The 26,469-nt window shown below is 45.4% G+C and overlaps 1 protein-coding gene and 3 non-coding genes across 4 annotated transcripts; 3 read left to right on the forward strand and 1 right to left on the reverse strand.

The window, feature by feature from the left end:
- The first annotated feature begins 6,091 nt into the window (after window positions 1–6,091).
- Window positions 6,092–6,276, forward strand: LOC146486885 (U2 spliceosomal RNA). Its single transcript, XR_014858691.1, has one exon. It is a non-coding gene; the product is annotated as a U2 spliceosomal RNA (small nuclear RNA).
- Window positions 6,277–7,857: 1,581 nt separating this feature from the next.
- LOC146486886 (uncharacterized) lies at window positions 7,858–8,916 on the forward strand. The gene is made up of 2 exons (XM_085089653.1): window positions 7,858–7,916; window positions 8,022–8,916. Exons 1-2 carry the CDS (start codon window positions 7,858–7,860, stop codon window positions 8,914–8,916), a joined length of 954 nt encoding a protein of 317 aa, XP_084945779.1.
- A 6,827-nt stretch (window positions 8,917–15,743) lies between these two features.
- LOC146486887 (5S ribosomal RNA) lies at window positions 15,744–15,862 on the reverse strand. Its single transcript, XR_014858609.1, has one exon. It is a non-coding gene; the product is annotated as a 5S ribosomal RNA (ribosomal RNA).
- Window positions 15,863–25,831: 9,969 nt separating this feature from the next.
- Window positions 25,832–26,028, forward strand: LOC146486888 (U2 spliceosomal RNA). The gene has a single exon (XR_014858711.1). It is a non-coding gene; the product is annotated as a U2 spliceosomal RNA (small nuclear RNA).
- The last annotated feature ends 441 nt before the right edge of the window (window positions 26,029–26,469 follow it).

Consider the following 26,469-nt stretch of genomic DNA (forward strand, 5'->3'; position numbering starts at 1 on the left):
ACCCAAACAGTGCCTGGCCAGCAAGGTACCACCGAGGACAAGCACAACCCCCTGACCACAGATATCAAGGTCGTCATAGTCAGTGTCTTCAAGCAAGAGATTGAAGCTGGAAGGCTACTCACAAGCCATGAGGTCCGAAAGAAGATGCGCGAAGACCTCCACTAAAGAGCTTTTGTTGTCCATAAGGACAAAGTTAAAAAGATCTGTGACTTTGTGAGGCACAAGACAACGTTGGTGAGGCAAGCCCAGCATATCATCCCAGAAGAGAACCAAGATGACCCTAACACCATTGTCACGTACTCCTCAGGAAGTAGGCGTCAGTGGGATGGAAACGCCACCATGGCCATTAAGAGGTTTGACAAAGTGCCTAAAATGCCCAATCGTAGCACCATTCTGAACATGTTCGAGGATGACAAAGTTTTATCCCATATTCTTACCAACGAAGGGCCAGACAGATCCTATGAAAAAGTAAAGAACATCTACAGAAAAAGAGCACTCAAAAAGTAAACAGTGTAAAAAAATAAAACAAACAAAACAAAAAAAAAACTAACTCTAACACTAACACTAACCCTAAACAAAAAAGCCTATGACATCCTGGCAACAATGAGTCGGGCTGGTTACCCGATGATATCCCCTGCAAGTCTGAGATATTCGTCTGGGAGAAAACACGAGCTGGGGTAGCCAACCCCTGGGGAGTGCCCCATGAATATTCTCAGTCTTCAGGATAATACTCTTGTCGTTTGATACGACAAGGGGGGGACGAGGAAACCAATTATGCGAATCTTTCCATCCCTGTATACCATTGAAGATGGTTCCGTCACTTGCTCCTTTGTATCTCTCCAAGATATAAACAAAACAGACATTAACATGAGAAGAATTTTTCCGCGTCAAGGACCCGTGAAATCTCTTTATGTTTTAAATTAAATGGTTAAGTGTATGTACCGTGAGGTACGTTATCTAATACATGAAAAGACACGTTGGTGTCATCAGCTAGCTACTCAATGTGTATGGGAAATACCTTCTCAAACTTTCACAAAATGTAAGTTGGGCGCAAAATAAAAAAATTCGTAAAAAAATAAAGACTTTGTCTACCTAGAAGAAAACTACATCAAACAGATGGCCTTGAAGTAGACTTTAATTCTGCATAGTTTTAAAACCGATTCCCATAAATACGTAAGGTAAGCGTACTGTAAGGACGGCGCAGTAAGGTGAGCGCACACGTAAGCGAGCGCAGGGTAAGGAGAGCGCAAACAATGTAAGGAGGGCGCAAACAATGTAAGGAGAGCGGAAAAAAAAGTAAGGAGAGCGCAGATGCACCTGGCCTCCGATCTGTGGATTCGGCGACACAATTGGCCACCGCCGGATTTGATTACCTGAACAAGGTGAAACCTTTGCGGCTCTTGGGAGCCTGGACAATCCATGTATCCATTTTTATTTCGGTTGAATTTCCTGACAAGGACCTGATATCCTTCTTAAAGCAATATGGTCAACTGACGACCGAAAACCTTCGCCGGCTATACTACAGCGACGAGGGATATGCAAACATCGAACGTGGCATTCGCGTCGCCGAATTTGTCTCCTTGGACCGCGATCTTCCGCAAAAGTTAGTGACACAGGGCCTCGAGATATTTTTTTAATATTCGGAACAGGCTGTGTCTTGCTACCGTTGTGGGTCCACAGACCACATCATCAACGATTGCCCTCGCCAACGCCGTGCGAGACCGCGAGAGCCACGTGCGCCCGAATCCGGGGGAGACACAGCGGCTGATTAACCCACCCCCTCTACCCCAAATGAAACCGCCATGGACACCGAAATCTCGCCAACCAACGACACACCTACGTCTTCAAATTCTTCTGCAACTCAAGCGACTCCCGCTTCCCAAGCAACACCATCGGCAAGCTATGCTGAAGCCGCCAATGTCACCCAGGAGCTTTTCACTGGTTCTCCCACCGAACCCTCGCGTAAGCGTGCCCCCTCATCCCCGGCTAAAGGCGAGCGGCCCGCGGCAAAAAAACTCCACACAACTTTCGCCTACTCCACCATTGCCTCAACGTCCAGAAAACCCTTTTCTAGCCTGCTTCATAAAAGCGCTGACAAAATCTGGCTCGTCCCGTACCAGGCTCATGACGAAGGTCACTGGGGAAGTTTACTACAACTTTCGCGCCCTGCATTTTTAACATACGTACGGAAACATCAAAGAAATGGACGAAAACACAGCCATTATGCGTCAGATCAGTAGTCCCGAAAAGGAACGCTGGAGCGAACTTGATGGCATTGCCCGCCAGGACGCTTTTGCGGACCTTGTCAAACACTGTGAAACTCTGCGCAAAAGTGATCCAAACCTATTTAGTAATTGGTCATGGCTATTTACTTGACTCTTTTATTTTTGTTTTGCTCATGGCGGTCTCTTTAGCAACCATTAACGTTAATGGTATTGCTGAGGCACCAAAACGGGCAAAGGTTTTTCATTCTCTACTTTCCAGTAATTTCGATATTTTTCTTCTGCAAGAAACACAACTTTCTAGTGATGTACACCGTAATGTCCCCAAAGACCTTGACAGAAATTTTTCTGTCCTTAAGAAGTGCATGAATAAGTTCGATTGCCTAGTTTACGAAATGTTGCTAATTAGAGAGTTAACACCATCTCTCAATATCCAATCGGACTCAATTCAAGCTAAACTATTTACGTGACATTATATATTCAGACATTATGTTAATTTTTTTGGTGAACTATTTCTGACATTGACTTCAACTATTTCTATCACTTCGAACTTGATAATGGCGTCATGACGACCCCGAAACGTTGTTCCTTTTTATCGTTTATCTTTACTTGTCTATGTACAAGATAAGGAATGGGAAAAGGAATGGGGGGCTAGGCCGCGTGCTCTCCTGGCTCCAATAGATCGGCGGGTGTAGCGGTTCTTGTCCATCCGCGAAGCACCGCTAAACTCACTGATTTTCGGACCGATCTCTCCGGTAGAGTGGTGACTGTTAAAATCGATCTTGACGGCAAGATCTTACAATGTAAACGTTTAAGCACCTAATAACCACTCGGACCGAAAACAATTTTTTGATTCCTTGTGGCGCTTCTCATTTCACAACATTGAGTCTATTGTTGCCGGTGATTTTAATTGCGTGCCAGATGTTGCGCTAGACAAATGGGGTGGCGATGACAAGTTTGGAAACAGAGCTGTTTCGCAAGTCCATTCCTTTACTAACTCCCTGTCCTTAAAGGACTTTTATCGTATTACTCACCCGTCCGGGCGTTTGTTTACTTGGTTTCACGGTCCCCACTCCGTCAGTTGCCGGTTGCCGAAAAGCCTACTAAATATTTCTACCAACTCGAGAATCAACACCAATCACGCAATATGATTAACGCACTCCGCGTGGGCGATCTTTCTGTCACTTCGACAAAAGATATCCTTCGCGAGTGTCACACATTTTATTCTAAATTATATTCCGCTGAACCGGTTGACCTCCCCAGCCAAGATTGGCTTTTAGCTAACCTTGACCGCTTGCTGACATCCGAAGATCAGCAGAAATGCGAAGGCCCTCTAATACTCTCGGAGTGTTATGAAGCTTTGGGTCAAATGTCATCTAGCAAATCGCCAGGCGCCGATGGACTTCTGGTGGAATTTTATCGTCGTTTCTGGGGTTTGCTTGGCCAAGATTTAGTTGACATACTTAATTATTCTTTCAATCACGGGGCACTCTCTGACTCGCAGTGTCTCGGCATCATCCGTCTTTTATTTAAGAAGGATGATCCCTTTGGCATCCTATGTCTGCTTAACACAGATTATAAAATATGCACAAAGGTTCTCGCTAATCGGTTACGCAAGGTTATTTCTCTTCTCCTATGCGAAGATCAAACTTGCGGGGTCCCTGACCACAGTATTTTTGAGAACTTGTTTCTTATTCGGGACACGATTGATTACGTCAATCACAAATACCTCTCGGCGGCTCTTATCAGTCTCGACCAAGAAAAAGCCTTCAACCGGGTTAACCATGGCTTCCTTCAGCGGGTTTGAGAACGTTTTTAATTTCGGTCATCACTTCAAGCGTTGCGTTAAGATTGCCTACACCGATATTAAATCCTGTGTTACTAATAATGGTTGGCTTTCATCTCCTATCTCCCTGGAGCGAGGTGTCCGTCAAGGTTGCCCGCTCAGCCCATTGTTGTATTGCCTAGTGGTCGAGACACTAGGGCAGGCTATACGTTGCGACTCGAGTATAGAGGGAATTCCAATCCCTGGCTCCCGCGGCAAACAGAGCAAAGTGTCTCAGTATGCCAATGACACCACTTTAATTTTAGCTAACGAATTTTCTATTACTAAAGCTTTTCGCACTATTAACATTTTTGAAAAAGCCACAGGGTCTCGCCTTAATGCACAGAAGACCGAAGGCTTGTGGATTGGTTCTAGCAAGGGCAGATCGTCCGGCCCGGTGGACATCACTTGGGTGACAGACAAGCTTAAAATCCTTGGAGTGTATTTTGGCGTGATTGATCTAATTCATGCTAATTGGGATAACCACGTAACCAAACTAGAAAAACGTCTTAATATGTGGAAATCACGCACGCTTTCCCTAAAGGGGAAATCCATGATTATTAATACGCTTGGTGCCTCGGGGCTTCGGTACACGGCTACTGTTTTGCCGATGCCAGACTTTCTCCACACGAGGGTCACTAAGGCCATTTTTGACTTTCTGTGGAATGGCAAAACTGAGCAAGTCAAACCGGATACCTGCTACCTTCCTTTGGTGCTGGGTGGGCTTGCCGTCATTAACCCGGTCGAAAAAGCGCGAGCTCTTAAACTGCGGTGGGTTCCCGGAATCGGCGATCCGGCCTGTGTATCTAAATGGGTATATTTTGCTCATTATTGGATGGGCCTAGCTCTGAGCCGCAAGGTGACTAGCTGCTCTTTCCTTCAATCAAACGAGGGTCCTAAGTACATAGGGGATTCCCCCCGATGTATTTTTGCCACCTCATGACTGCAGTTGATCGAATTAGCCTTGATATTACACTTCTACCTGATTATCGTGTGAAAACCTTCTCCGCGAAACTCGTTCACCCCCGCCCCATCCAGCTGCCTTGCAAAGCTGCATAGAACTGGAGGCTAAACTTGCGACTACCCTCGCCTAAGATCTGGCCAGAAATCTATGGTGGTCTGAGTACAAATTGGGAAGCGGATATAGCGTGGCGTGTCGCTCACGGCATCGTTAAAACACGCACCTATTTACACCGTTGGCTTCGGCTTAACGTGAGTGACCGCTGCGCTGTATGCAGGCATGTTGAATCCTTTTCCCACGCCTTATGCCAGTGTTCCCTTATACCGACTGTCTGGACCTGGGTTCTTTCTATTGTCAATCAGTTTTATTTTGTGCCTCTCGTTTTTTCACCATCTTTAGTTCTTTTCAAACACGGTCTCCCCTTGGGGAACCAACATGTCAAGTCTAATGCGATAGCCTGCTTTCTTTTCAATGTTACACTAAATGAGATCTGGTCAGCTTGCAATCTGCACACCTTTGAGGGCAAACCCTCCTGTGCTCAGGCCGTTATCTCGAAAATCAGGTCTCGTATTTGGGACCGCATACGCGCGGCATACAATTTGCATTTCGCTCACAGTCTTATCAAAGAGTGGTGCCATAAAAATGTTTTATGCACTGTTGTCGATAAGTTTCTGCGGGTTCTTATCTAGCTTCCCCTCCCAAGGCGAGGATTGCCTGGCCGCAACATGGCTCCCGGGGCAGTCCTCGCCCTGGGACGTGTGGACCCTGGGCCCTTCTAGTTATTATATATGTTTGGGGAGAGGGGTGGACATGGCTGCGGCTACCACTCCCGGTGCCCACTCCTCCCCCCACACGTTTCAAATATTAGTACTTCTTTCCTCACGGATGTATTTTGTGATTCTCATTTTTCTACATAATTTCAAGTGTATAAGTGTAATACTCTATTTTCCACCGTATATCTTCACTTGATATTGTATTTTGTATTTCTCACGCTTCTACTACATTTGCACTGTATTAGCGTAATAATTTACTTCCCACTGCCATATCTACACTTGATTGCGAAACTACTTTAACTTGAACTCAATAAAATTTATTTATTCAAAAAAAAAAAGTATCTGTTCTTATCAGCTTAACATCTAATACGCTGCTCATTGAGCAGCTCATATATTAAACTGATTTTTGGAACTGGGCTGTGGAAAAGAGGCTTGCCTCGTCCCAGCCACGGGTTGCCTCGGTATAGCACTACGTCCGAGCGCGGCCCACTTCCCCTCGGGGAAGAAATAATCAACTAAAAACAGAATTGAAATTGAATTGAATTTTGTGTCTCTCTCCCCATAGGATGTACGTAGACACAGGAGAGTACTGACAGGACAAGTCCCGGATCTGATGGTCACTAAAAGAAAAACCACAAGGGATATAGGGGTAAGGCAATTTTTCCGTTGTCAAGGGGCGCAAAGCATTTCATACTTACCTGACGCGGGATAAACCTTGACAGGGGCATATCTCGTGGAGTCAGCATCCTTGTGGTACGGACAAGTTCTGGTAGACCATCAAGTCAGGAATTTGGTAAGACCTTCTCATCTTTTCTACATCTTTATTGGTCTACGTCTTTATTGGTGACCCTCCCAGGGACTTCATGCTTGGCTTCTGCCGTAACCTGGGGTAAGCCAGTCTTTTCTTTCTTTCCTTGTTTTGGTTTTTTTGCTCTCTTCTTTTCTTCTTGGTTGGTTTTCGTTGCATTTTGTTTTTTGTTTGGCTCTTTGTTGTTGCCCCTCCATTTTTTGGTCCCCTTTGGGGCGTCCTTAATTTGGTCGGGTTTTCCCTTGTTTGCGTGGGTCGCCCATCCATTTTTTGACCCCTTTGGGGCGACCTTAACTTTCTCTCTTTTTTGGTTTTGATTTTGTTTTTGTACAAGGGTTCGTCCCTTATTCTTTTTTGTAGTTCTAAAGGGACATAGACCCTTTCTATAGTGCCATTATCTTAGTATTTGTAATTGTACTTCTAGTTTTGAGGGGGACAAAGACCATTCTCCTTTAAAATATTTGTAGTATTTAGAGGGGACAAACACCCTTTAAATAGTATTACATCCATTTTTCTAGTAATAATTCCTGTAGTATTAAAGGGGACAAAGACCCTTTAATTTAATATTTTTTTCTTGTGTGTTCTTAACGGGGACATAGACCCTTTAATAGTTATTATCATATTCTTCATTATAATTGTAGTATTAAAGGGGACATAGACCCTTTAATTTAATATTTTTTGTGTGATATTAAAGGGGACAAAGGCGCTTTAATAGTGTTTTCTTCATCTTCATTATTATGAGGGGCCCCTCCATTTAAAGTTATATATTTAATCATATTACTTGTAGTGTTGAAAGGGGACAAAGACCCTTTTAATTTAATATTTTGTAAACTTAATCATGCCTCCCTGTAATAGGAGGACCGTTATTATTAAGACAGGGAATTTTCCCTCGTCTTCAAGTGCGGCCGAGATGGTTGAATCCATTACCAACCATCTTCAAGTTTCCCGTGTTGAGGCCGTTCAACTTATGCGTGGCCATCAGGCCAGAATTACTTTTAATGCCGTGTTTACACTTGGGATTTTTACCGCGGTTTCAGAGTTTACCTACCTAGGTAAATTTTTGGTCAATGTAAACATCAATTAATACCTCAGTAAATGCGGCGAAAGACAAAGGAAATTTGACCATGGTAAAAGTTATAACTATGCAGTGATTTGGCATGGTTTAGCTCGGTAACCGGGGTCAAATTGACAGATATATCCGGTTTTGGTGTCATGTTATTTGATTTGCCGCAAAGTTCAGATCTGCTTCGTCGGGGCTTCGTCAAAATATGGAAGAAAATAACGATAGTGAAACGTTTTTGAATATTTACGGCAGCCAGTCCGAAAGGTAAGCAACATATTCTATCTCTACTTCACTCCATTCAAACTATTTTATGTTTTTTTTCTTCAGTGTATAAAACAGTTTGTTTATTTTATCTCTATTTTCTTGTAGGCAAGATCTGCAGTACTCGCAGTATTCGCGAATGAGCGCGCCATACCCATACGCATACCCTGGCTCATACTATAGCTACCAGCCTCAATATGCTCTGCCACCGTGGGAAATGCACTCCACTGGGCCTAGTTCAGAATTACCTAGCCAGTCCCAAGACAGCCACACCAGCAAAGGGCAAAAGAAAAAAAATCGGTGGACGGACACGGAGGAGAAAATATTAATTGAGTTGTTCGGAGAAAACGAGGAAAGGCTGCGCTATAAATCCTTCAATTCGCCAAAATGGCAGTCTATAGCCCACCAGCTGCATTCCAAATGCAGAGAAGAAAGCGTTGAAAGCGACAAAACGCCTCAACAATGCAAAAACAAGATGGCAAATTTAACAAAGAAATATAAAGGCGCAAAGGACAAACTCCGTTCAATAGGATATGGCAGAGGAGGTGATGTGTCCGACAATGAAAGTGAAGGCGATGAAGGGCAAGACCTAATTCCCAAACACTTCAATGATATAGACGAAATTATGGGAAAAAGAGAATCGGTCGATCCACGCCACGTGCTTGAGAGCAGTTCTCACGTCGTGGACGTCAATAGCTCACCGGAAATATCGCAAATGGACCGCGATATCCAAGAAAAAGAAGGCTTGGATGAAGAAATTTATAGAGCTGCCCGAAATCAAAGAAAGAGGTCTGCTCATAGGGATGTATCCCCTCAAGCTGGAACTTCTTCTGAATGCGCAGAGCCTTCCAATCCCGATAACTCTGATGACGACAAGGCGCTTGACTTCGCTAAATCCCTGTTTTTTAAAAGTAAAGGAAAAAACAAAAAGCCATTGACCAGCACACCGGGGCAGCGCGAGGCTGACGTGGATAAAAAGCCAGCAAGGAAGCGCGCCGCCTAGGAAAAGCCAGCGAAGAGAAGTATCCGAAAGAAGGGGAAATGCCCATCTGGAGTGGACGAGCCCACGTTGTTGTCTTTTCTAGAATGGGTGCAAGAAAGAGACGAGGCATTTATGGAAAGGATGGCTGAGGCTGACAGGCAGCACAAGAGAGATCAACAAAAGTTTTCTATGGATGCCTTGGCAATGCTCGGGAACATCCTTAAGGACGTTAGTAACGGAAAAGAATGAACATGCAAATACGCCCTTTCACTTTTTTATTATTGCATTCTGTTGTCTGGAAATAGTAAATTCAACATGGCTGTACAACGTCCAATACCAAATTGCAGCCCTGTAGATCGGTATGTGTCACCAGTTGCTAGTCGCCATAATGCCACCGCTACTCGCTTCTGCACTGGAATAGATTGCCGCAGCCTGGTGTCTTTCTTTGCCATCTGCGGACCAGCCACCCGCACAATAAACTCAAATGACGCCTTGATATTCGGAAGTTTTCCTTCCACCAGTCTTCAACAAAAGCTCCATGTAATAGATTTTCGAACCAAAATTGATTCCTTGGCCATGTCCAAACGTGTCTCGCGCGCCTGCTATTTCGTTGAATAATTTGGAGTAAAATCATCCGTTTTTGCCTCACTTTCTTGAGGTGCTGTAATAATAACAGCTGCTGTAATCGCGAGGCTTCTATTTGCTGCTCAAAAACTAAAAAGTAAAAAGCAATGACTATAAGAGGCACAGCTCTTCGGTTGATAGCGACCATGTGTCAAAACCACGCGCAATAGCTTGTACTTCCCGCCAATTCGATTTGTATCATGTTTATTTGTCGGTGTTGACAGATCAACTTAAGTTATTTGAGCCAGTATAAACACTGTACAAATGTACCATGGTTTAGTTACTTGACCTCAGTTAATTTTGAACCGCGGTAAACGTTCGAATGTAAACACGGCATAAGAAGGTCGAAGCAAAAACTATGTATGAGGCTTTAGGCGAAATGACCATTAAAGATGTTGTTTGTCCCGTGTATATTCCAAGGTACACATCCCAGGTTATGGTGTATCTTTATCCTTTTGAGGGGGATAACCAGCATGTTAGTAAGGCTTTATCTCCTTTTGGTACCCTCCAGGACATCCGTCATCAGGAGTGGTCTAATGTTGAGGGTGTTCCTACGGGCACCCGGCTTGTTAAGGTCATTCGTCAGCACCATATTCCTCGGTTCAATTTTATCGACGGTTTTAAATGCAAGGTCTGGTACAAGGACCAGCCTTTGGAATGTGAGATTTGCCACCAGGGCCATAAGGCCAATGTGTGTCCCTTGAGAGGGAAATGCCTCCGCTGCCGTCAGGCTGGGCATTTTGTTGCGGAATGTCCCAACCCTCCTTGGAATCATGATGATCCTGCCCCGGCAGCCGCTAGTGCTGATGCCAGTGCTTCGGCTGCACCATCTTCTGCTGGTGACACTTCTTCTGTGGTGGATCCCCCTTCTAGCATTATTGTCCCTGATGACAGTGTTAACGGTGCATCTGTTTCTGCTGCACCTCCTTCTTCTGACGCGGTTGCCTCTGCGTCAGTTTTGTCTCCTGTTGATTTAAGGGATAATCAGTTGGATGAATTCCCCCCGGATTCTCAGCCTGCCAGCCAGAGTGTTCTGGGTGGTCTTAGTGTGGTTTCACCTTCCGGTGATGTTCTTGCGGGCTCTGCAGATGGTCTGTCCCAGAGTGACCCTCGTTCGGCTCCCGTTTCTCATTTGCAGTCTTCGGAGGTCCCTTCGTGTGGTCCCTCCTAGCCCATGTCTGCTGAACGTTCTTGTTCACCTTCTGAGTTGGCTGGATCCCCTCTTGTGGCCTCTGTGTTCTCTGAGGTCTCTCTGGCCGTTGTGTCGGATCCTTTATCCCTTGAGTTGGTTGGTTCGTCTGCTGTGGCTTCAGATTCCTCTGAGGATTCTTTGGCCAATGTCTCGTCTGTTCCTCCCGATCCCGGTGTTCGGGAGCGGTCAGCTGAGTTGGTTCCCGATGTTTTTATGGCCTCAGAATCCTCTAAGGACTCTTTGGCCAATGTCTCTGAACGTCTGCTAGTTGAGTTTGTTGCTCCTCAACCTCCACCTCGGGGAAATCGTCGTTCTCGTAAATCTTGTCCGGTGAGTTAGTCTGCCTTGGAGGCTTCGCGTTCTCGTTCAAATTCTAAGGGTTCTCGGCATTCATGGCCGTCTCCCCCTGCTGGGAAACACAAGATGCCGGCCTTACCCTTGGGCATTCCTTATTGTTCATGGCAGTTAACCTTTTATTTACCCTACTTATGGCTCTCAATGTTATTTCCGTTAACATCAATGGTCTTTGGGACTCTGACTCTGCGCGCGACTTTGTTTTGTTATGTTTCACATGGAGTACGGACGGTTGCAAGAGCAGAGCAGCAAGTGATTTAAGTGATTGCGAAGCAAGAAAGGGAAAAAAGGTAGGTTTGCTTTCGTTTACGGCCTTCTGTTGCTTTACTGTACCTATAATTTGACAAAAGAGAATGGCAATTACTTATGCTTTCCAACGTTATATACTTGCAGCGTGAAATGAATGAATGAACTGAGCTGAGCGGGCGATCGTGGAGCTGTGTTAAATATGGGAAGGAAGGAACAAACGAACAAAGCGCTGCCAGAAAGAAGTTCATCTGAATCGTGAGTAGATTTTCTTGTTGCTGGATTTGTTTAGTTGAATGAGCTTTTCAAGTTTTCGTTTCGTTGCAAAAAAATTTCTGTCTCCGCGCGCTGATTTCCGACCGTTATTAAATAACCGTTGGAAAGATTGCGCTGTTCGTTGTGTTTGATTGTAGTTAAATGAATGATTGCTTGATTTTCCTTGCCGTGTACTTGATATTCACGTCTAAAAGGCGCTGGAATTTCATTCAAATCGAGTTTGTGTCGTCTTCGTTATTGTTGCTTTGAATAATTTGATGTCATAGGCGAAATTTAAACATTCTCGCGCGCTCACGAACTCAGACCGCACATTGAGAGGATTGCCTCCTTGATCACAGTACCTACTGCATGAGGTAAGTATGAAATGCTTTGCACCCCTCGACAACGATCGAGTTGTCACGGCTAGCCGCTCAAAAGAACGAAACGCGATCACCTTGTCACTTTCACGACCTACTCTAGGGAAAAAGCTAGATGTATCCTGTGACACCTTCCCTATAAAGCAGTAAATTTGCGCCCCTTTCCCTTGTCTATGACCATACCACAGGGAAAACACCGGTTCTTGTGCTGCGAGCACTTTTCCACTTCTCCTTGCGTTTGTAGACTCCCATCAGCGGTGTATTTTACCGTATCGTTGTATAAGGATATTGTGCACAGATGTTGAGAGTTTCATGGGCCGTTGCTGTCTCTGTTCGCCTAACCAATTTTCGCTTTGTGTCTGGGGAATATGGCCGACCGGAAGCGTCGCTCCGTGACATTCCGCGCGCCTTCTACTTTCACTCTTAAAGAGATCAGGGATGCAATTGTAGCAGAAATTGGCGACGAATCACTTACAGTACTGTAACAACTCTCACCTGGAGAATTCCTCATGGAAACACTCACCACTGCCCCAAGCGGAAAATCTCATTGAATCAAGCTTTGACTGCGGAGACCTCCACGTGGCATGTAATTCGCCACGCGGCTTCTACACAAATGTGAGTATTCTTGGCCTCAGAGCTTACATTGATGATGCTCAAATTGTTGAGGTCCTTAGTTAGTATGGGGAAATCAAGGACAACATCATCCGACTGAGATACAAAGCTGACTATGACCTCGCAGGCTTAGAAAACGGAAACCGTTTGGCACGCATGATTCTTAACAAGCCGTCTATTCCATATTCGTTAAAAATCGGCGATGAATGGTGTTGTATCATACACAGCAATCAGCAGCCTATTTGCCGCGAGTGCAACGAGCTCGACCATTCTCCTCGCCGATGCCCTCAAATTGTTTGCCATTTGTGCCACCAAAATGGCCACATGCCTAATGACTGTGAAGAACGATTTAACTTCCCCCCCCCGTACCTCAATCGACTGTACCTCCAAATCAACGCCAGAACCATCATCGACTGATGCAACACTACCAACTCAACCTCCTGAACCAGAACAAGACTTTGCAACTAATACCTCTTCTTCAGACCTGCCTTCAACCTAAGAACCCTCATCCACCGCTAGGACTCACACTGCCCTAGCTACAGACAGCCCTGCAACATCCACCCCACCCCTCGACACCAGCCTACACCCCATGGAAGTTGAACACGCCGCGAAAAATCTCAAGTGTCCTCACAACACCAACGAATCTGACTCCGACACTTCTACTAAAGCTCCGCAGCGACGCCCACGAATAGTACCTAGACCGAACCTCAACCCTGCTCGGCCTAAAGGACAACACGACCCGCCGACCAGCAAGACCCGCGCTTGAATCACCACTCCCCCTACTATCATCACCATGGCTTTCCGACCGTTTCTCCTCTCTTTATTCATCATGCGCAGCATCGTTAGTCTAAATACTCAGGGGCTCAGGTCTTGCGACCGCCGTCATACCGCCTTTACTTTCTTCAAACGTCACAAATATGATTTTATTTTCTTACAAGAAACTCACTGGACTTCAGAGCTACAAGACTCCATCTTACGCGATTGGGCTGGGCCCATCTTTTTTAATCATGGAAATGCTTCGGCACTTGGCGTCGCAATTTTTTTCAACCCGCACTTGGACTACACCTTAATTGATCGTCAACATGACTCTACTGGCCGCATACTTCTATCCTAATCAAACTGGACGACCAACTCCTCCGCCTTACAAATATCTATGCCCCTAACACTGATGCCGAACGACGTATCTTTAATGTTGACCTCGAAAACTACCTATCCTCTTCTCACAATAATATCCTCGGTGGTGATTTTAACCGTATTATTGACAGCAAATTAGATAAACATGGCGGTAACCCTGCCCCGCAACAACATGCCAATCATATCCTTCATCGCCTCACATCCCGCCTTGATCTTGTTGATATATGGAGAGAACGAAATCCACATAAAAAGGACTACACTTGGACAGGCCGGGATACACGTAACGATAATTCTCCCATCCGCACTCACATCGACCGCTTTTATACTTCCAAACCACTCAACCCTTATGTCAACACAACTTCCATTGTCTCCTACCCGCACTCCGATCACGACCTCATCCATATCACCTTTGATCTAGACAAACCGCCCCGAGCCCCTGGGTATTGGCATTTCAACAACACCCTATTAGACGATGCCCTATTGGACCTCGAGATCCGTGATTTCTGGACCGACTGGCTTACAAAAAAGGCTCTTTTCGATACTCCACTCCAGTGGTGGGACCAAGCGAAAACTAACTTTAAACGACTTTCAATTAAACGAGCTAAAACCAAACGGAAATTAGAAACCCACAAGCGTACACTTTTAGAGAAAAAACTTGAGAGCTTGCGACAGAGAGCCGCGACCGGAAATGCCACACAAGTTGAGCAATATCTTCATGCTAAAAACAAACTCAAACTCCTAGACCAACGTGATCTCGAAGCAGTTCAGATTCGTGCATAAGCTCGTTTTATGGAAGATGGTGAAAAAAGTACACAATATTTTTACTCTCTGGAAAAAGCTCGCCAAGCGAGACAATCTATCACTATGTTAAGAAAAGACAATATGGATACAATTAGTGACACCCGTGATCTTCTGTCTGAAACATGCAATTTTTACTCACCACTCTATACGGCCGAAGTCCTTGACCCCACAGCACAACAATCTTTTTTTCAAACCGACATTCCTAAACTCTCGCCTGTTGCTCAACACTCCTGCGAAGGTCGTATTACTCGCGACGAACTCGCAAAAGCTTCGACAACTATGGAAAATAACAAATCTCCCGGTTTTGACGGCTTAACCACCAATTTTTATAAACATTTTTGGCCTCTCTTGGGAGCAGACCCTACACAGGTCTTTAATTTTGCCTGTGATAAGGGCCTACTCGCGTCATCACAACGCCGTGGAATTATCTCCTTATTATTCAAAAAAGGCGATCGCTCCAGACTTCAAAACTGGCGTCCTATTACCTTACTGAACACCGATTACTAAATTTTGACTAAAGCCCTCGCCCTCGAGTGATTTATAGCCACGGACTGACTGGTGCGATTGCCGAGAAAGGATTTCAAGGTAGGTTTGCTTTTGTTTACGGCCTTCTGTTGCTTTACTGTGCCTATAATTTCACGATAGAACGGCAATTACTTACGTTTTTCAACTTACTTGCAGGGCAGCGTGAAATGAATGAACTGAGCTGTCGATGATCGTGGAGCTGTGTTAAACATGAGAAGAAACAAACGAACAAAACGCTGCCAGAAAGAAGTTTGTCTGAATCGTGAGTAGATTTCCTTGTTGCTGGATTTGTTTAGTTGAATGAGCTTTTCAAGTTGTCGTTTCGTTGCAAAAAATTTCTGTCTCCACGTGCTAATTTCCGGCTGTTATTAAATAACCGTTGGAAAGATGCGCTGTCTTTGATTGTCTTTGATTGTAGTTAAATGAATGATTGCTTGATTTTCCTTGCCGTGTATTTCATTTTGATGGCTAAAAGGCGCTGGAATTTCTCTGTTATTGTTGCTTCGAATAATTTGATGTCACAAAGTGTTAATTTGATGTCATAGGCGAAATTTAAACATTCTCGCGAGCTCACAAACTCGAACCGCACATTGCGCCTGTGTTCGAGCATTTGAATGGCTTTTTTGCGTACTAAATGGTTCGTAGGCGTTGAACTGTTTCAAGAAGGCCGTATCGATCGTTCGCAAAAGGCAAGATCGTTGATCGCTCGGAAAAAAATGTAAAAGGAAAGCCTACAACACGGGGTATTCCCAGGCGGTCACCCATCCAAGTACTAACCCCGCCCGAGAGGGCTTAACTTCGGTGATCGGATGAGAACCAGTGTTTTCCCTGTGGTATGGTCATAGACAAGAGAAAGGGGCGCAAATTTACTGCTTTATAGAGAAGGTGTCACAGGACACATCTAGCTTTTGCCTTAGAGTAGGTTGTGAAAGTGACAAAGTGATCGCATTTCGTTCTTTTGAGCGGTTAGCCATGACAACTCACGTGAAACGCGGAATCAGCTGCAAATCAGCAACGCATGTAAGTCACGCCTACGAGGGCCTCGTTTCCACGAAATTACTTTTTGTTAACTTTCTTATACAAATTGTCAGCAGATAACTGACGTGACTCTTTGTCGCTTTGAATACTGCCAGTTTGCTCGAAGGTGAGCGGCGTGTTGAGTCTCTTCTGTGTTGGGGGTTAAAGTACAATGTCACAACCCAGTGTACAGCTAAGAAACCGGGCCAGCTGTGCAACAGGAGTTGGAAATGCGACAGTTTTTGGGCCACCATATCTCGAGGCTAGGGAACAAGAACCACCCTTCGTTCCGCGAACTTGTTCGCTATCACTTCTCTGCCTTTTGGCTTAGTTGAGTGGCTTGTGTCCTTTTGTTTTATTTTTTGTTGAATGCAAGTCCTAAGTACTCGTTGGGGGGGGGGGGAGGGACGGCAAAGCCTTCCCCCCCTTTCTTGGATTTTCTTGTCTGTGCTTTTATTTGTGTACAGCACGAATTGCTGGGCCTGGTGGTATGGCTCAAGAATCCTCGGATTTTCAGTAAAACTGGGCTGACGTTACTGACGCTGCTGAAGTTTCTGAAGTTAATGGAGTTAATGAATTTAATGGAGCTAATGAAGTTAATATGGAATGTGATGATGCTGCTTCCTACGCTGAAGCTGCCTCCGGTCGCCGACGTTCTGATAGTTGTTTGTCAAATACTGCTGGTCTCTTTATGGATCGTCATGATCGCATGTCTGAGGAGGACAGAGAACACATTCACCCGTACAACCTTCTGCCTGATGTTTGTGTTCTGCTCATTTCGTTCTTTCTACTAAGGATGTGCCTACCACCGACATTTTTGATGAATTAAAAGACTGTAGTATTCGTTTGTCTGGCGTTCGTTGTCTACAACGTAATCCTAATGGTTTTGTGTCTGTTATGTTTTCCACTGCTGATTACCGTGCCTTGTTCCTTCGTAAATCTGCGTTCATTCCTCGTTCTCGCTCTAGTTTCTGTCGTGCTAATAACTCTATGTACACCTTCGTTGCTGTCTTTGACGCGCCGTATGAGCTTCTCGATGGGGCTATTGCTCATCGCCTGAGCAAGTAGGGCACTGTCCGCAATATCCGTCGCAGTAATCTACAGGGCTATGTGGGCATTCAAAATGGCAGCGGGTCGTGCAAATGGAGCTTATGGAATCCATTTTTTTTTTCTGCGTTTCGGTCGTCGTTTGGTTTGCATAAAACATGATGGGCAGGTCCCCACATGTCGTAAATGTCATCAACCTGGTCATGTCGCTCGTTTGTGTACCAACGTCAGCTGCTTTAATTGTGACCAGCTTGGCCCCACCTTCCGTGACTGCCCCGATATCTTGAAATGTGGCATTTCTAAAGAGGATGGCCATTATGCTGTTGACTGCGAGCTCTCGTGGTGGAGAAGACCTGTCTCTGCGGCTAACGATGATAATGGTGATGATGAAAAACGTCCTTCACCTGAAAATTCTCCTCCTTCTGAAAATCCTCCTCCGCCTGATGATCCTCCTGCTGATGTTCCGCCTTCTGCTTCTGTTGTCGTTCCGCAACTGCCTCCACAGCCTCAGTCTGTTCCCTCGTCGTCTGCTTCTCAGCCTTCGTCTGCTCCTCTGCAACCTTCTTGTTTGTTGTTGATGCTTTGCCCTTAGCCTCTTCGCAATCTTCATCGCTATCGTCATCTCCTTCTTGTACTCCACCTGCTCAGTCTCCGGAAGTCAGTCTTTCGCAGGATTTGCAATTACCCTCGCAGCTCTCGTCCCAAAAGCCTCTTTGTTCTCAAACGGATTCTCCACCTTCGCCTGTTTTTCAACCATCTTCGGCATCTTCTGTTATTTCTGGTACTCCGACTGTTTCAGACACTGTTCTTGCTGCTGCTGTGGAGTGACAGTGTTCGCCTACTACTTGTGATTTAGTAATGTTAGAGGTTCCAGATCCAGTTCCTGATTCAGTTCCTGATCCTGTTCCTGATCCATTTCCTGATCCTGTTCCTTTTCACGCTCCTGTCCAATCGCGATCCCTGTTACCTCGTCCATCATCTCCTCTTGGTGCCAAGCGTAAGCCGGCCAAGTTGATTTCTTCCGTTGGTCCGCCTGTCCATACGTCTACCTACTACAGGGCCCCTCAGGATAAACAGCCCCGTAGCTGATTGGGCCACCCTGTCTAAATAAAGTTCACTTACTTACTTACTTACTTACCTCCCCTTATCCTGTTGCAAACCCTCGTAGGACTAATAATCCTCCCCCTTCATGACTTCTAAATTTATTTCTTTAAATTCGCGCGGTTTTAGTAAACGCCTTCAGGGTTATCTCCTCGATAACCTTCGTTTTACATCTGACGTTTTTTGCCTTCAAGAAACTCAGCTTTCTGATCTTGGTGTTTTTCGCACCTTTGCTCGTGCCTGGCGTGGGCCATGTTATTGGTTCCCCGCTATAGGTAAGCAGGCCGGTGTTCTTGTTTGTTTTTCTGATTCTTTTACAGGTTCAGTTAAGAACTGGAAAAGGGACACCTCTAGGAAGATTATTAGTCTTCTCCTGGATCTTAATGGCATTAAGCTTAATTTAGTTAACATCTACGCTCCCACTAATTTGACCGATAGGAAAATTTTCTTCGAAAATCTTCTTGAATATTTTTTGCCTTCCGACGCTAGGATTGTTGCGGAAGATTTTAACTGCTATGACAACCAGCTACATAAATTTGGCGAGAATTTTGTCCCGGCTAACTATCTTTCTAATTTTCGTTCTTCGTTTTCTTTATCAGATGCCTGGCACCGACTTCACCCGCGTCTGTGCCAGTGCACCTGGTCTAATTCTGATTTTTCGGTGGGTTCTCGGTTAGTTTTTTGTTTCTACCAGATTTATGTCTTCTGTTATTTCTTGCTTATGGTTTTGGCCCTGATTTCTGCCGATGGATTTCTACTTTTTATAATGGCGCTTTTATGCAGATTATTCTGAATGACTGGTTAACTGAAAGAATTTCTCTTGAGCGCAGAGTGCATCAGGGGGATCCTTTGTCTCCTTTGCCTTATGTTCTTTGTGTAGAAGTGCTCGCAAACCTTATTCGATCCTCTCCCAGGATTGAGGGGTTTCTCCTGCCTGGTTCTCGGGGTCAGCAGGCGCGGGTTTGCCTGTATGCGGATGATACCACCACAATCCTTAGGGATCTTCGGTCTTTGCATAATTTGTTTGATTGTATTAATGTGTATGAAGGTGGCACTGGTGCTAAATTGAATCGGAGTAAAACTGAAGCTATGTGGTTGGGGGCCTGGAGGTCTCGTTGTGATGAGCCTCTTGGTCTCACTTGGGTTAAGAAAATGAAGATCCTTGGGGTTGTTTTTGGTACCGTCCCAGCCGAGGACCTGAATTGGCAAACTAAATTGGAAAAATTGGAGACGTCTCTTAAACTGTGGAAATCGAGATCCCTGTCCTTCCCTGGTAAGGCTCTCATTATTGATGTACTCGGTTTGAGCAAGCTGGTTTACCTAGCAAGAGTTCTTATTCCTCCGACCTGGGTCCTTGGCCAGGTTAACTCTTTAATCTGGCCTTTTCTTTGGGGCTCTAAGATGGAGTCTGTTGGTTGCAATACCTGTTACCTCAAGGTAAAACTGGGGGGAGTTAATATTTGTAATTTTGAGTTGAAAGCTCAGGCTCTGCGTTTGGCGGGGATGGTTTCAGTACTTGATTCCCCTGATGATTCCAGTTTCTTTCTTTGTAAACATTTTGTTGGTCGGCGTTTATCCTTTTTGCGCTCTTGTTGGCTCTTTTTGCGCTCTAATTCCGCCCCTTGCGCTAGTCTTCCCAGCCCTTTTTATGCTTCTTGTTTTGAGGCCCTTTCTAAAGTTGGTAATTCTGAGCTTTCCTCTAAGATTCTTTACGTTAAACTTCTAGCTGAGAAATCATCCTCGCCAATTCTTTCCCGGCAATGGGCCCCGGTTGTTGGACCTGGTTTTTCTCTTGATGATCACTGGTCTCTTGTACGGGACCCTTTTACTGAGAATTTTAAGAATGATCTTCTTTCGCTCATTACCTTGAGAGCTGTCAAGGTTCGTGATTCTCTACAGAGCTGGGGTATCATTCCCTCTGCTATTTGTGCTTCGTGTTCCCGTCGAGAGACCATTGATCATTGCTTTCTTAACTGTCTTAGAGTTAAGAGGGTCTGGGCTCGTTTTGCTCCGATTCTCTCCGTTCTGCTGGGTGGCCAGTTTGTTTCTAGCCTTTTAACTGTGTTTTTGTTTTGCTGGCCCTCTGTCAGTAGTAAGAGGGCCAGACTTGCGTGCCACCTGGTGAAGTCCATTCTCTATGGCATTTGGGCCTTCCGTAATAAGGCCACTTTTTATAATGGGAGGGAGAATCACCGTGCTATTATAAGATATGTGTCTAGTGACCTGAAACAGAGGGTCTCTCTTGATTTTTCTCGTTTCTCTGATTCTCGTTTTTCTTCTCTGTGGCTACTTGATGGTTTCTGTGCCCTGGAGAATGGACTTCCCCAGGTTACTATCTAGTTACATGTGCTTGTTTTTTCGTTTGTGTCTGTGCACTGTTCGTGCGCCTCGCAATCAAGGACTTTCCGCAAGGAATTTTTTAGCGTCATCGTTTCAAGGACTTTGCCTGAAGGAATTTGTTTTGTTTGTGCGTCGCCTACTCCGGGTATATTCGTAATTACTTGTGTATGTAGGTAGATACTGTGCGCGCTTTTATTTTGTTCATAGTGTATATTATGGTTTTTCAGGGCTATTTGGGCGTGGCCGTGGCCTGTGCTCCCAGGGTCCTCTCCGCCTGTTTGTGAATATTCCTTAGTTAGTTAGATACTTTATAGAGTTCTGTAGTTGTTTAGGTAGTTAGGTTTGTTGCTTTTTCTTCTTTCTTTGCGTTTAGACTTTGCATTTTTTGTTTTTCCTTTGGAAATTCTCTTATCAATAAAGGATGTTTTTTCACAAAAAAAAAATCTGTTCTTCCGGTCACGCTTTTGGCAGCTCCACTGAAAGTGTGGCAAATTCCCTTGTTCCCTAGCCTTGATCGCCTGTTTTTGCGCCGTTTGGTCTCGTTTTTAGTCGATGCTTCTGTTGGACTACTTCCTTGGCTGGTCCGCTTTGTTAGCTGGATTTTGTGGCTGTTTTATACTTTCCCCGCGTGGGTCCAAGATGGCCACGGCAGCCGCGAGGCCCCGCGAGCCACTTTTGCTCACCAAAAAAACCATCCGTTTGGTCGTTGAAGACTCCATGGAGATGGATGCCATGTCCATCGTAACTGCGCTACCTGATTTTTGCGACGAAATCGTTGGGGTCGTTCCATAATTCGGGGGAAAGTGTTTCGACATTACCCTCCGATATGTGGATTCGGCGACACAACTGGCCACCGCCGGCTTTGATTACCTAAACGAGGTGAAACGTTTGCCGCTCTTGGGAGCCCGGATGATTCATGTGTCAGTTTTTATTTCTGTTGAATTTCTAGACAAGGACCCGGTGTCATTTTTAAAGCAATATGGTCAACTGAGGACCGAAAAATTTCGCCGCCTATACTACAGCGATGAGGGATATGCAAATATCAAACGGGGTATTTGCGTTGCCGAATTCGTCTCCCTGGACCGCGATCTTCCGCGTAAGTTGGTGACACAGGGTCTCGAGATATTTTTAAAATATTCGGGAGAGCCTGTCTTGCTATCGTTGTGGGTCCACAGACCACGTCGTAAAGGATTGCCCTCGCCAACGCTGCGCGACCACGAGAGCCACGTGCGGCGGAATCCGGGGGAGACACAGCGACCAATCAGCCCACCCCCTCTACCCCTCCTGAAACCGCCGTGGACACAGAAATATCCCCAACAACCGACTCACCTACGTCTTCCAATTCTACACTACAATACACTCAAGCGACTCCCGCATCCCAAGCAACACCATCGCCTAGTTATGCTGACACTGCCAACGCCACCCAGAAGCCCTTTACTGGTTCTCCGACTAAACCTTCGTGTAAGCATGCCCACTCGTCCCCGGCTAAAGGCGAGCAGCCAGCGGCGAAAAAATCCATGCCACCTTCGCCTGCTCCACCATTGCCTTAACGCCCGGAAAACCCTTTTCTAGCCTGCTTCATGAAAGCGTTGACCAAACCTGGCTCGTCCCAAACCCGGCTCATGGCCAAGGTCAATGGGGACGTTTTCTACAACCTTCGCGCCCTGAACTTTCAACACACATACGGAAACCTTAAAGAAATCGATGCCAACACGGCAATTATGCGTCAGATCAGCAGTCCCGAAAAGGAACGTTGGAGTGAACTCGATGGCACTGTCCGTCAGGACGCTTTTGCGGACCTTGTCAAACACTGTAAAAGTCTGTAGAAAAGTGATCCAGCCTTATTTAATTAGTTATGGCTATTTTCGCGCTACTTGACTCTTTTAATTTTTCTTTTACTCTTGGCGGTCATTTTAGCAACCATTAACGTTAATGGTATCGCTGAGGCACCAAAGCGGGCAAAAATCTTTCATTCTTTACTTTCAAGTAATTTTGATATTTTTCTTCTGCAAGAAACACATCTTTCCAGTGATGTACAAGGTAAGGAATGGGAAAAGGAACGGGGGACGAGGCTGCCTGGTCTCCCGGCTCCAATATATCGGCGGGTGTAGCGGTTCTCTTTCATCCACGAAGCACCGCTAAACTCGCTGATTTTCGAACCGATCTCTCCAGTCGAGTGGTGACCGTTAAAATTGATCTTGACGGGAACACCCTTCAAATTATCAACGTTTACACACCGAATAACCACTCGGACTGAAAAGAATTTTTCGATTCCTTGTGGCGCTTTTCGTTTCGTAACATTGAGTCTATTGTTGCCGGCGATTTCAATTGCGTGCCGGATGTTGCGCTAGACAAATGGGGAGGCGATGACAGGTTTGGAAACAGAGCTGTTTCGCAACTCCATTTGTTTACAAACTCCCTGTCCTTAGAGGACTTTTATCGCATTGCTCACCCTTACGGGCGTTTATTTACTTGGTTAAACGGTCCCCACTCCGTCGGTTGCCGGTTGGATCGTTTTTATACTCCCCGAGCTTGGAGAGCGCGCGTGCCGGCCCACGCGTGCACGACCTTTGCGTACTCTGATCACCATATGATTAGTCTCAAATTATCACTCGGAAATTCCAATTCGAGAGGACACGGCTTATGGAAATTCAATACACAGCTGTTAAAAACTGAGACATTTTGCTCTGCTGTAAATGAATTTTGGCCTGTCTGGTGCGGCTTTAAATCGGCTTTCACTGATCCTAGAATCTGGTGGGATGCCGGTAAATTACGGTTAAAAGAGCTCGCTATCTCTCACAGCGTCGCTACCTCTCGTGAGAGGAAACGTGACAAGGTTAATTTAGAAAATGAATTTCGCAACATCCTGTCACGCACTAATTCACATAGTGTGGCCGATCAAAATCGCTTGGCAGAGACAAAAGATCTCCTAAAAGCGATCGACGACCGGGCTGTAGAAGGTTCTATAATCCGTAGCAAAGAGCAGTGGATCGAGTTGGGCGAAAAGCCTACTAAATATTTCTACCAACTCGAGAATCAACACCAATCACGCAATGTGATTAACGCACTCTGCATGGGCGATCTTTCTGTCACTTCAACAAAAGATATCCTTCGCGAGTGTCACACATTTTATTCTTCTTTGACTTTCTGTGGAACGGCAAAACTGAGCAAGTCAAACAGGATACCTGTTACGTTCCTTTGGCGCTGGGTGGGCTTGTCGTCGTTAACCCGGCCGAAAAAGCGCGAGCTCTTAAACTGCGGTGGGTTCCCCGAATCAGCGATCTGACCTGTGGTTCTAAATGGGTATAGTTTGGTCGTTATTGGATCGGCCTGCCTCTGAGCCGCAAGGTAACTAGCTGGTCTTTCCTTCGATCAAACGAAGGCCCTAAGTACATAAGGGATTCCCCACCGATGTATTTTTGCCACCTCCTGACCGCAGTTGATCGAATCAACCTTGATATTACACTTTTACCTGATTATCATGTGAAAACCTTCTACGCGAAACTCGTTCACCCCCGCTCCATCCAGCTGCCTTGGGACTGGAGGCTGAACTTGCACCTGCCCTGGCCTAAGATCTGGCCAGAAATCTATGGTGGTCTGAGTACAAATTGGGAAGCCGATATAGCGTGGCGTGTCGCTCACGGCATCGTTAAAACACGCGCCTATTTACACCGTTGGCAACGGCTTAACGTGAGCGACTGCTGCGCTGTATGCGGGCACGTTGAATCCTTTCCCCACGCCTTATGCCAGTGTTCCTTCATACCGACTGTATGGACCTGAGTTCTTTCTTTTGTCAATCAGTTTTATTTTGTTCCTCTTGTTTTTTCACCATTCTTTAGTTCTCTTTTTCAGGGTCTCTCCTCGGGGAACCAACATGTCAAGTGAAACGCGATAGCCAGCTTTCTTTTTAATGTTACACTAAATGAGATCTGGTCAGCTCGCAATCTGCACACCTTCGAGGGCAAACCCTCCTGTGCTCAGGCAGTTATCTCGAAACTCAAGTCTCATATCCGTGACCGCATACGCGCGGCATACAATTTCCATTTCGCTCAGAGTTTTATCAAAGAGTGGTGCCATAAAAATGTTTTGTGCACTGTTGTCGATTAAGTCCCTGCGGGTTCTTATCTAGCTTTCCCTCCCAAGGCAAGGATTGCGTGGCCGCGGCATGGCTCCTGGGGAAGTCCTCGCCCTGGGACGTGTGGGCCCTAGGCCCTTCTAGTTATTATATATGTTTGGGGAGAGAGGTGGACATGGCTGCAGCTACCACTCTCGGTGCCCACTCCTCCCCCCACACGTTTCGAATATTAGTACTTCTCTCCTCACGGATGTATTTTGTAATTCTCATTTTTCTACATAATTTCAATTGTATAAGTGTAATACTCTATTTTCCACCGTCATATCTACACTTGATTGTGAAACTACTTTAACTTGAACTCAATAAAATTTATTTATTAAAAAAACAAAACAAAAAAAAAACAGTATCTGTTCTCCCATTTAGCGGGATTTCAGATGCATTTTTGCACTTGACCGATAAACCGGGGCTCCGTTCGGATTCGTCTATCGGATGGCCTGTTCCACGTGCTGGTTTTTAACCAGCTTGGGCAGGTCACTTGAAGCGTCTAGGCCGAATTTCTCCCCTTTTGTTTTCTATTTCCTTTTTTTGTTCGGCCTATTTTTACATAGGATTTCCCTTCGGGGTTTATAGACTTGTACGGGGGGGGGGGGGGGGGGGGGTGGGTGTAGGATAGGATTTGGGGGCCCTGAGTTTTTATTTTGTTCGTCTTTGCCGTACACATCTAGAGTGTCTTTTTTCCTAGGTTCACCTATGGTTTTTGTATTTAATTCAATTGCTACATTGCTATCGCTTCATTGCTATACTCATTGTAAACTCGTGTTTAAATTCATCTGAGTTACCTTGTTATCGCTTCATTGCTATACGCATTGTAAACTCGTTTAACTTCACTTGAGAACTGTGTTATCTTCACTGCTTAACATTGGAACTCGCATCGTACCTTGACTATTGGTGGTTAAATCGCGTTACTCACCTTGACGATGAAAAGGTCAAATCGCGCTACTTATTTACAACCTTGACGATGGGATGGTCAAATCGCTGTACACGAACTGTCATTATTGTGGACCAAGTTCCCGATTTATTGTGGACAAGGTCCGAAACTTATTAACCCAGCACCAGCTGCTTTACATATGATACCTGGATTTTGTGGTGTTCACTTTGAACACCACTTTATACCAATGGAGACATTTGGTTTAAACCGGAAAGAGTTATAAAAATTGTAAAAACCCTTAGAAACATATAAAATCAAGGCTACACAAAGTGGCCGAAAAAAAAAAAAAGGAACTGTTCTTATCAGCTTAATATCTGATACGCTGCTCATTGAGCAGCTCATATATTAAACTGATTTTTGGAACTGGGCTGTGGAAAAGAGGCTTGCCTCGTCCCAGCCACGGGTTGCCTCGGTATAGCACTCCTCCGGGCGCGGCTCACTTCCCCTTGGGGAAGAAATAATCAACTAAAAACAGAATTAAAATTGAATTGAACTTTGTGTGTGTCTGTCTCCCCACAGTATGTGTGTAGAGGCAGCACAGAAGTGACAAGTCCCGGATCTGATGGCTGCTAAAAGAAAAACAACAAGGGATATAGGGGTAAAGCAATTTTTCCGTTGTCGAAGGGCGCAAAGCATTTCATACTTACCTGACGCGGGTTACTTGGCTGAAGGCCCTATCCTTTTGTGGAGAGGTTTTGGCTGAGGTTCCTTGGTAAGGATCGCCTCCTCGTGCTCTTTGGGCGTGTTTGGTGGTATATCATTGGCTGGTCACCCATCCGTTTTTTTGGACACACGGATCAGTGCTTAACTTGTGAGTTTTTTTTCTCCTTTGGGTTTGGGTCGCCCGTGCCTTTTTGGGCCCAGCCCATTAGGGCTTTACTTTCTT

This window comes from Pavona decussata, unplaced genomic scaffold (genome assembly GCF_977016875.1).
Source record: "Pavona decussata unplaced genomic scaffold, jaPavDecu1.1 SCAFFOLD_19, whole genome shotgun sequence".
Lineage (NCBI taxonomy): Eukaryota > Metazoa > Cnidaria > Anthozoa > Scleractinia > Agariciidae > Pavona > Pavona decussata.

Bases quoted from the DNA above. Each gene is read 5' to 3' on its own strand.
- LOC146486886 (XM_085089653.1), top strand. From the start codon at position 7,858: ATGGAAGAAAATAACGATAGTGAAACGTTTTTGAATATTTACGGCAGC. The intron at 7,917-8,021 runs GTAAGCAACATA...ATTTTCTTGTAG, and splicing joins TACGGCAGCCAGTCCGAAAG to GCAAGATCTGCAGTACTCGC.